The sequence below is a fragment of the Microtus ochrogaster genome, unplaced genomic scaffold, assembly GCF_000317375.1.
Source record: "Microtus ochrogaster isolate Prairie Vole_2 unplaced genomic scaffold, MicOch1.0 UNK31, whole genome shotgun sequence".
Classification (NCBI taxonomy): domain Eukaryota; kingdom Metazoa; phylum Chordata; class Mammalia; order Rodentia; family Cricetidae; genus Microtus; species Microtus ochrogaster.
The window spans coordinates 509531-520653 of NW_004949129.1; the positions used below are offsets into that span (position 1 = coordinate 509531).

Sequence of the window (11123 nt, forward strand, 5' to 3'; positions counted from 1 at the left end):
CTGGTCACACAGGTTGGCTTACAGCAGGTGGTCTTGCAACAGGTGGTTTTACAGCAGCTGGGCTGGCAGCAGGGTGGACAGCAGCTGGTCACACATGCTGGCTTACAGCAGACAGTGCTGCAGCAGGAAGGCTGGCAGCAAGGAGAGCAGCAGGAGTTGGCCATGGTGTCAGGAGTGATTGGACAGTTCCTGTCAACAGGGGAGTTTTCTACAATATGGAGTGTTCTTGCATCCTGGACCTTTTATATGCCAGGTCTTCAAGGTTTGGACCAATCAGTGGACTTTTCCTTGATGTTGTTTACCCCATTCCCATATTCAGTACATGTTTCCTAAGAAAGTGCTTCTCAATGCTATGCATCATTGGAAAGTTTAATCTGATTCTTCCTCCAGAATAACTCATAGGAACACTTTCAATAAAGGGAAGGGTATGGCACAACCAGTCTCACTGTGTCCTTGGTCATCACCTGGTCATGTGGCAGCCCTTGCTGTCTTGGGATGGACAGTGAGTATGTCTGTCTACATTTGTCTCTCATTTGTAGGTGGATTTTCCTTGGGCTTTGTGGCCCATATTTCTACATAATATGGCAACCAGGCTCTCAAGCCATAGTTCATACATGAAGTGGTCACATACCTTTCAGACAGTCTGTCACTAACCTGGCAAACAGTCAGGATGTTGTTTTGCTCCTTCTATGTAATTTGGAGGATGCTTGAATAGAGATGCTAATTCAAGCCTACCTGACTGAGCTAGCATACTGACCAGGAAGACATGACAGAGCAGGCATAGGAAACAGAATGCTAATGAATTTCCCCCTCAGCTTATGTTTTGTTATAAAGGTTGTCTGGAGAGTAAATGAGGAGAAAATTTTAAGGACATGCACTCAGGATTTCATGAGTGATCATGGAGAATCTCCCTCCCAATAAAGCCATGTGAGTTGTGTCTTTATTCCTTCACTTCCACTTTGGTACAGAGAAATAATTTATGGTCTGGACTGCCATTGAACCCGGATAGGGCTGCCTGTTCCCAACAAAAACCAAAAATCAAAAACAAAAAGCAAAAACCACAGACAACGAGACCGTTTCTTTATTATGAATGCTTAATCTTAGCTTAGGCTTGTTTATAACTAGATCTTATACATTAAATTAACACATTTCTATTAATCAAAGCGCTGCTGCATGGCCCATGACCTTTCTCTCCTCCTGCATGTCCTGCTTCCTCTGTGTCAAGCCTACACTATTCCCTCTCTTCTTCCCCAGACATCTCTGTTCCCAGCAGTACTGCCCTACTTCTTCCTGACTAGCTATTGGCCTTTCAGATCTTTATAAACCAACCACAGTGACACATCTTCACACAGTGGAAGGAGTATCTGCAACAGTCCTTAGCTGATGAAGTACCTTCGTGATGATGTTGTTACAGTCACAGTGATGGACTGCTTCAGTGTCTGTCCTTTACGCACAAAATCCTCACTTCAGATTGGCTGAGATGTCTGTTTCTTTACCAGCTTCTCCATCTGTGTGTCTCAAAGGCACCTGGCATAAAGATATCTGGCACAGTATATTCCATATTAGGGCAAACTAGAGAACCAATGTGGAAGTGACAATACATTAGAGTGAGAAGATATCAAAGTGTGCGTGTGTGTGTGTGTGTGTGTGCGAGCGCGCGCGTGTGTGTGTGTGTGTGTGTGTGTGTGTGTGTGTCTGTGTCCGTGTAGGCCCTGATTTCTTCTGTCCCAAGGCTCTAACTAGGAGGATCATGTGGAGATTTCTGTTATACAATGATTCAGCCAAGGCAGCCAGAACAAGCATGGAGCTGCTGACAGACGGCAGATTCAGTGCTCCTAGGTCAGTGTTCTTTCCCTGCCTTTTTGTCTTTTTCTTTCTGCCTTCCTTTCTGTCCTTCTGTCTTTCTATCTCATTTTGCAATCCTGTCTTTATTTTCTTCATCTATTGCCTTTCTTTGTATGCAATAATGGCTTTAAGATGTGTTGAAATGGTGCCCAATGCTGCAAACCTATAATTTTATTTAAATCAAATCATTGTAAGGTGCACATACAGTCAGAACTTGAATAAACAATGATAAGACGGAGAAAGTATCATAAAATAAACACGTTCTTGTTGTTGTTAATCAGGTGAGAAATAAAATTCCATTTTTTAAATGACATCCTCTCATTCTTCACGGAGAGATGATATCTCTCTATCAACTTTTCTTTTCAAGCGGTGCTGCCACCTTTCGGGTCTTTATCTTTTTGTAAATAAAAATTATAATTGGCTTCTCCACTCAGCTTATGATTGTAGAATCCCTCACTGTAACAATCTATTCTTTCTTTTTCTCATTGGCCTGTAATCTCTCCATGAATGAATTTAACACAATCTATGTGTGGGTTTTCTTTCTAGAAAATGGCAGCTGGTTGAAGTTTGAGTAAATTAAAGTTTGTGATAAAAGCCATATATGGCACTTTTGGGAAGTAGATATGGACATTTCTGTTGGGTGTATAACTATCTGGATAACTGTTCATCTGATTCTTCTTTGAAATCTTTATTCCTTTACATATTTTTAGCCACACTTCATGAATGCTGTAGAATTTACATATTAAATAAACCATAATAGAATGATCTGATATTATTTTAAGCAAAGAAAGATAATAATTTAAGTTTATAGAGCCCTCAATACTCTCTGAACACATTACATAAATATCACTTTTTCTAAAAGAGTTGAGGTGACAAATGTCTGGCCTAGAGCTGACTAAATTATTCTTAGATAATCATTTTTTTCTGCTACTATTTGTGAACTATTTAAAAACCTCACATGTATTGTTTCTGAATTGTATAAAAGATCAATTTTTATTACATGTATTAATTTTTCAAAAAATATATTAGACTGTGAAATCTTTCTCCCTGTGCAAGGCACACTCTGTCAACACTACTGTCAGCATAATACCCTCTGTACTCTCTCTGCTGCCTCCCTCAGGTCTGCTTTGCTCCCCTGTTATGCTCATGTCATTTTTTATTCTAATGTTCATAGTCAATTCTTGCCATTCGGAATCGTGTTTACTCCACTTAACATGGTAACTCAATTCTCCACGTTTGCATGCAAAATAATTATTTCAGTCTTTAATGCAGAGTGATTTCACTCATTTATATACTGCACAGTCTACCTATTCATGAAATCTGTTGATGTGCACTTGGGCTGATCTTCAAACTGACTAAAATAATGGTGGCTTGATATCCACATTGGCAACCATTTTCTATCAACTTTGGTGTCTTTATGTTCATACAGAAGAGTAATGTATCTGGATCATGTGGCAGTTTTATTTTTAGCATTTTGAGGAAACTCCAAACTGGTTTCCATAGGTATTATGCCAATTTACAGTCTTACCAGCAATGAAAAGAGTTCTTTTCTACTCCCTATATCCTTAGCATTTATTCTTTGTTTCTTTGATGGCAGCATGAGTAGTGTGAGATGGAATTTAATAGGCAGTTTTGATTTGCATTCCCAGATGATGACTTTTATTATTTTTTCATGAATTTTCTGTATAATTGTGCTATTTTTTTGAGATTTTCAAATCATTGTTTCACTTATGGATTTGTTTACTTTCAATTTTGTTTTTTTTTTTGTTTTTTTTTTGTTTTTTGTAAAGAGGCCATTTATTGGTTCCCAGATGCTTAGCCCCAAAATAATCACACATGACCCATTAGCTCTATCTTCTTATTGGCTAATTCTTACAATTTAATTTAACCCATTTCCATTAATCTGTGTATCACCACCAAGTCGTGGCCTACCAGCAAAATTTCAGCACATCTGTCTCTGGCAATGGCTCCATGGCTTTTTTTTTTTAGCCTAGGCAGTTTGGATGCTCACCTTACTAGACCTACAGGGAGGTGGGTGGTCCTTGGACTTCCCACAGGGCAGGGATCCCTGATTGCTCTTTGGGCTAACGAGGGAGAGGGACTTGATTGGGGGAGGGGGAGGGAAACGGGAGGCGGTGGCGGGGAAGAGACATAAATCAATTTTGTTTTTTAACTTTTTAAGTCATTGTATATTCTGGATATGAATCCTTGAATGTATGGCTGGAAATGGATTGTCTTCTGTTTTTCCATTCTGTTGACTTTTACTCTGTTTACTTCTTCCATATTTGTGAAGAAGCAACTTAATTTGATGCAGCTAACCTGTCATTTCTTGCAGTTGTTTTCTGATCCATTGAAGATCTGTTGAGAATCTTCTTGCCCGTGTCCATGTCTTAAAGTGTTTTATTCATTGAAGGTTTCTGCATCGATTGATGTCTCTTTTAAAGCTTCATTGCACTGGTCTTTTACATCCTTGGTGAAGTTCATTGATAGAATTTTGTGTGTGGGGAACTATCATGAATAGAAAGGTTTTCCTTACTTCCTTTACAGGGGATCATTATTGATATGTAAGCTATTGTTTTTGTATGTTGGTTTGTAGCTTATGCATAAAAGTCCTTGCCAAACATACGAGTTTTCTGGTAGAGTCTGTAAAATCTTTTATTAATAGAATCATGTAACCCATGAACAGACATAATTTTACTTCTTCCTCTCATGTTGTTATCTCTTTTATTACTGTCTCTTGTCTTGCTGCATTGACTGAGACTAAGTACAATACCCAAGAGTGGAGGTAGTGGGAACGCTTGTCTCATTCCAGGTTTAAGAGGAAATGTTCCCAATACAATATCAATTGGGAGACTTTAGGGTCCCACTCTCATATTTTACCATAATACCATAAAATATCAGAGTAAGTTATAGGAGAGCAATCTCTGAGTGAGTGAGCCAGAGCCAGAAACCACTGATGGTCCGAATGTGAATCTGGGACTTTCAAGTGTGTAGACCTAAGCCAGGACCCCTGTGGGTCTGGGCATGAGTCTAGGACCTCTCTGAGGAACTATACCTGAGCTAGGACCTCTACAATTCTGGGCATGAATCAGAGACTTCCAAGGGAGTAGGCAGGAACCAGAGATCTCTACAGGTCCATACATGAGTTTGGGACCTCAGAGGGAGTAGGCCTGAGCCAGGACCTCTCTGAGTCCTGGTGTTGGTCTGGGACACCAAAGGGAATAGATAGGAACCAGAAACTGGTGTGGGTCTGTGTGTGGTTCTGGGACCTCTGAGGGAATAGGCCTGAGCCAGGTCTCCTGTGGATCTGGGCACACCCAGGCCTGGGAACTTTGAGGGAGTAGACCAGAGATAGAGTCCTTTACAGGATTAATCCCAAGCCAGAGACTTCTGCAGGAGGGAATCCAGGGGAATCTAGACCAGGAACTTCTACAGAAACAGGTCTGGGCCAACAACCTAGGCTACAACAGGCCCGAGACAGCAAACTCCAAGGGAGTAGACAAAGCCCAGGAGCACTGAGTGACCTCCAGGAGCATAGAGTGACCAAAGGGGTAGCTAGAACCTTGGCACTGACTGTACCATGAGGATCAAACAACTAAGCTTTGGATTCACTGGCACCTAGAAGATTAATCAACAGAATCACAGACAACCTCAACCACACCAATCAGAGGAAAAGATGGGTAGACAAGGTAAGAACAAACACAACACCACAAAGAGCAACACAATACCAGTAAAAACTAGTGACCCTACAACAGCAAGACTTGAGCAATCAAATATAGATGAAGCAGAAGATAATGACTTAAAAAATAACTTAAGGAGAATGCTTGAGGCCCTTAAAGAGGGAATGAAAAATTCCCTCAAAGAAATGGAGGAAAAGACAAACAAAAAATTGTAAGACATCAGCAAATTCCCCTAAAGAAAACCAAGAAAAAGCAATCAAACATATGAAAGAAACTGTTCAAGACTTGAAAACTGAAATAGAGACAATAAAGAAAGCAAAGCTGAAGGAATTATACAAACATAAATCATGAGAAAATGATCAGGAACAACAAATGCAAGCTTAAACAGCGGAATACAAGAGATGGAAGAGAATCTCAAGCACTGAAGATACAATACATGAAATAGACTCATCAGTCAAAGAAAATATTAAATCTAACAAAAGCTTAATGCAAAATATCCAGGAAATATGGGGCACCATGAAAAGACCAAGCCTAAGAATAATAATAGTTATAGAAGAAAGAGAAGTTCAACTCAAAAGCACAGAAAATACATTTAACAAAATCATAGAAGAAAACTTTCCCAACCTAAAGAAAGATATGCCTCTGAAGATACAAGAAGCTTACAGAACACAAAATAGATTGGACCAAAAAAAATCCCCTTGCCACATAATAATCAAAACACTAAACATACAGAGCAAAGAAAGAATATAAAGAGCTGCAAAGGAAACAGTCCAAGTAACATATAAAAGCAGACTTATTAGAATTACACCAGTCTTCATTGGAGACAATGAAAGCCAGAAGATCATGGTCAAGTATTATGCAGACATTAAGAGACCATGGATGCCAGCCCAGACTACAATACCCAGCAAAACTTTCAATCACCCTAGAAGGACAAAATAAGATATTCCATGACAAACCAGATTAACCAATACCTAGCCACAAATCCAGCTCTACACAAGCTACTAGCAGGAAAACTCCAACCTAAGGAAGTTGACTACATCAACAAAAACATAGACAATTGATGGTCTCATAACAGCAAATCCCAAAGAAGGGGAAAATGCACATATTAACATAATCAACAATAAAAACTAAATTAACAGGAGATAGCAATCACTGGTCATTATTATCCCTTAATATAAATGGACTCAACTCACCTATAAAAGGCACAGGTTAACAGATTGGATATGATAACAGAATCCATCCTTCTTTTGCATACAAGAAACACATCGCAACCTCAAAGACAGACATCATCTCAGAGTAAAGGGTTGGGAAAAATATTCTAATCAAATGGACCTAAGAAACAAGCAGGTATAGCTATTGATACTATGGGCCTGTAGGCTGAAGATGGATGCCCCAACAGTACAGAAGGACTTTTCTCTGCTCCCCTCCCTGACTCTCCCCTCCTCTTTAGCCCTCCCCCAAGGTCCTCATGCTCCCAATTTACTCAGGAGATCTTGTCTTTTTCTGCTTCCCATGTAGTTTAGATCTATGCATATATCTCTTAGGGTCCTCATTGTTGTTTAAGTTCTCTGGGATTGTAATTTATAGGCTGATTTTTTTGCTTTATGTTTAAATCAATTTATGAGTGAGTGTATGTGATAATTGTCTTTTTGTGTCTGGGTTACCTCACTCAAAATAATGTTTTCTAGCTCCACCCATTTTCTTGAAAAATTCAAGATGACATTTTTTTCTGCTGTGTAGTACTCCATTGTGTAAATACACCACATTTTTCTTATCCATTCTTCAATCAGGGGGCATTTAGGTTGTTTCCAGGTTCTGGCTATGACAAACAATGCTGCTATGAATATAGTTGAGCACATGTCTTTGTGTCACAATGTCCTTTGGATATATACTCAAAAATGGTGAGCAATATCGTTACCTAATTTTCTGAGAAATCGCCACACTGACATTTTGGCTGTACCAGCTTATACTCCCACCAGCAATACAGGAGTGTTCCCTTTACCCCACAGCCTCTCCAGCATAAGTTGTTATCAGTGTTTTTGATCTTGGCCATTCTTACAGGTTTGCATCTCTGATGACTAAGGATGTTGAGCATTTTCTTAAGTGTCTTTCAGCCATTTTAGACTCCTCTGTTGAGAGTTCTCTGTTTAAGTCTGTACTCCAGTTTTTATTGTATTATTTGTTCTTTTGATGACCAATTTCTTGAGTTCTTTGTATATTTTGGAGATTAGACCTCTGTCTGATATGGCCTTCATGAGATCCCATTCTGTAGGCTGTCATTTTGTCTTGTTGACCATGTCCTTTGCTTTATAGAACCTTTTTAGTTTTAGGAGGTCCCATTATTAATTGTTTCTCTCAGTGTCTCTGCTACTGGGGTTTTATTTTTGAAGTGGTTTCAGTGTTCCCAGGCTTTGCTCAGCTCTTGTTGAGTTTGCTGTCTCTGGCCTTCTCTGGCCTAGGTTGTCAGTTCAGACCTGTTTCTGCAAACGTGCCTGGTCTGAATCCATTCCTGCAGATGTCCCTGGCTTGGGGTTGGTCCTGCAAAGGTCTCTGGCTCTAATCTACTCCCTCTTTGGTCCCTGACTTGGGTGGGACCAGACCAGCAGAGGACCTGGCTTAGGCCTGCTCCCTCAGAGGTCCCATACTCATGCCTAGACCTGCATAGGTTTCTGGTTCTTACTTACTCTCTTGGAGGTCCCAGACTCACGCCCAGATCCACAGAGGTCCTGGCTCATGGCTAGTTCCTCGGAGGTCCTAGACTCATTCCCAGACCCACAGGGGTCCTGGCTCAGGTCTACTCCCTTGAAGGTCCCAGATTAATGCACGGACCTGCAGTGGTCTCTGTCTCTGGACCAATTGCTCAGTGGTTTCTCCCCTGTACCTGCTCCTCTGGAGTTCACTGTCTCAGGTCTGCTCTGGCCCAGGTCACTGGCTCAGTCCTGTCTAGGCAAATGTCCCTGGTCTGGATCTGCTCTGCTCCAGTAGAGCTCACCACCTCAGGCCTGCTTTGGCCTAGGTCACTGGCCCAGTCCTTCTTCTGCAAATAACCCTGGTCTGGATCCACTCCTGCCCCTGTGGAGTTCACTGTCCCAGGTCCATTCCGACCCAGGTCGCTGGCTCAGTTATGCTATTTTGGACTTTGCTGCCTCAGACTTGCTCTGGCCTAGGTCACTGGCTCAGTCTTGCTCCTGTCTTGTTCACATCTTGATGCATGTCCCAGTATGCATACCTGACACCAAACCCAAAATGGACTGACAAGAAAACATCCTATTAAGCCTGAAGGAAATTTGCTTTTTTCCCCTAGAGTTAAGGAGATGAAGGGAAAAGTGATGAGTAAATCAGTTCCCATCCAAACAGAGAATAAGTTCGTTGTGAAGATAAATGGAGAAAAAGAGTTTAAACAATGAGTAGGGAGTTTTGAACTTTTGTTGTTGTTTTTCTACAATTAATTATCATTCATCTACTTTTTAAAATCAAACTCAGTGGAATAACAAAATTAATTATTTTGAGGTTTTTATTTAAATTTAATGCCCATTGAAACTATTTAATGTTGCTTACATGTGCATGAGAGTGGTACCATACATGAGTAGTGCCTCAGAACCCTCATCCCTAAAGAAAACCAACTTTTCCTTTCCCCAAGATCTGCCCAAAATCAATCCATCAAAAAATGGCAGCAAGGTGGGGGAGGTGTTCATGGGATTTGGTCTAAAGGGAAGGTATCAAGTTGATTCAACTGTGAACTTAGTAAGTACTGTGGTCTATCTTGTGCAGCTTGTCCACCTGAACATAGTCCACGTGCTGAGACTCTACATCCAATTCCTTGAGATTAACCTCAGTCTTTGCATTTTTAAGCCGGAATAGCAGAAATGCAGTGTTCTGTTTAGATCATTGACATCAGGTTCATCTCCACTGTTTGACGTAGACACATTGAACAGTGTCACCTTTGTATCTCCAGTCAGTTTCATTTGCGTCCATTTGAAGCTCTTGAATTGCCTGCTTTTGTGGCCTTTCTTGGTCAAGAGAGTGGCAAACTATTTTCACAGGTCACCTCAGGTCAGTTACAAGAAGAGCTGAAGTAGTAGCACTCCTATGTTTATGCTGATCCTCCTAACAATAGTCAAGATGTACAAGCAACGTAAATACTCATCAATTGTAAATGGATGAAAATGTACAACAGAAAGACCAGTGCTGTGTGATTCCACTCAAATGAAGTTTCTGAAAGTCAGATTCAGGGAAGAAAAGAACAGGGTCATTCTTTCAGGGTATGGGTTAAGAGACATGGGAGCTATTAACTATTGTCTATTTACTTCTAATAATCCCATACATCTGGTGGATGGCATTGGGCCTACTTTTTTTGTGTGTGTGAGAGTGTGAGTGTGTGTGTTTGTGTGTGTGTGTATTGAGTGTGTGTGTGTGTGTGTGTGTGTGTGTGTGTGTGTGTGTATGATACAGTACTGTCGTCTGAGCCAAACATTCAGCTGTGGCCTTTTGTAATCATTCCAGCAGGACTTGGTTACTGTTTACAACCCACACAGAGAGGTGGAAGGGTCAGGAGTTCTCACTTGAGATTCCAGCTATATCCTACCACCAGTTGCATGCTCCTGTAAGCAGTCCCTCATCCGTGCTCTGTAAGCAAGCCAGGGAAACTCATTGGCCCCTTCGAATCAACTTTCTTGCAATCCTTCTTTGGTTGGTGGAACTGTAGGAGAAATAGATGCTTTGTCTCCTCTGAGAAGGAATTTTAACAACATTGTGTGTGTGTGTGTTAAAGAGAGAGAGACAGATAGAGAGAGAGAGAAAGAGAGATTTTATTATATTGCACAATAAAGTCTTTTGAGCATGTGGATATACTATCAGTGATTTACTAAAGTATAATGATGACAGACAATGTGCAAAGAATAACAGTCCAGAGTTTATTAAGTTTCCATACATTTTTGATAATTTTATGTAAAGTGTCTTTCTCGGTTGTCTAGAGGGAAAGATGAAGATCCAGGCTCAGAAGAGAAGCTGCAGACTGGGCTCCGTAAAGAGAGAAAAGGAGAGTGAGAGCGAGTGGACTTGCATTCCATCAAGGTGACTGATAGGTTTCTGAAGTGGTCATAGCCTCAGAGGATGATGGGAGCTTCTGCCCACATGGAGAGACTGGTGAGACACAAGGACAGTTGTCTGGGCATTGTTCAGTTGGAAAATTGAAGAGTAGTAGGCCTGGCAGCAGCTGGACTCACAGCAGCAGGATTGGAAGCATCAGCTGGTCACATGAGTTGGTTTTCATCAGGTGGTCTAGCAGCAGGTGTTTTCACAGCAGGCTGGGCAGCAGCAGGGCTGGCAGCAGCAGGGCTCACAGCAGCAGGGCTGGCAGCAGCAGGGCTCACAGCAGCAGGGCTGGCAGCAGCAGGGCTCACAGCAGCAGGGCTGGCAGCAGCAGGACTCACAGCAGCAGGGTTGGCAGTAGCAGATTTCACAACAGCTGGGTTGGCAACAGGGTGTGCAGCAGCAGCTGGTCACACAGGTTGGTTTACAACAGGTGGTCTTGCAGCAGGTGGTTTTACAGCAGCTGGGCTGGCAGCAGCTGGTCACACAGGTTGGCTTACAACAGGT

At 41.4% G+C, this 11123-nt stretch overlaps 1 protein-coding gene across 1 annotated transcript in view; it reads right to left on the bottom strand.

Moving 5' to 3' along the window:
• The window catches only part of LOC101981980 (keratin-associated protein 10-6-like), a 24092-nt gene that overhangs the window by 12340 nt on the left and 629 nt on the right, over nucleotides 1-11123 (bottom strand). Inside the window, 3 exon segments of the mRNA XM_026789816.1 lie at nucleotides 5-155; nucleotides 6588-6603; nucleotides 10798-11106. Of these exon segments, the coding sequence (XP_026645617.1) occupies nucleotides 5-155; nucleotides 6588-6603; nucleotides 10798-11106 (476 nt within the window).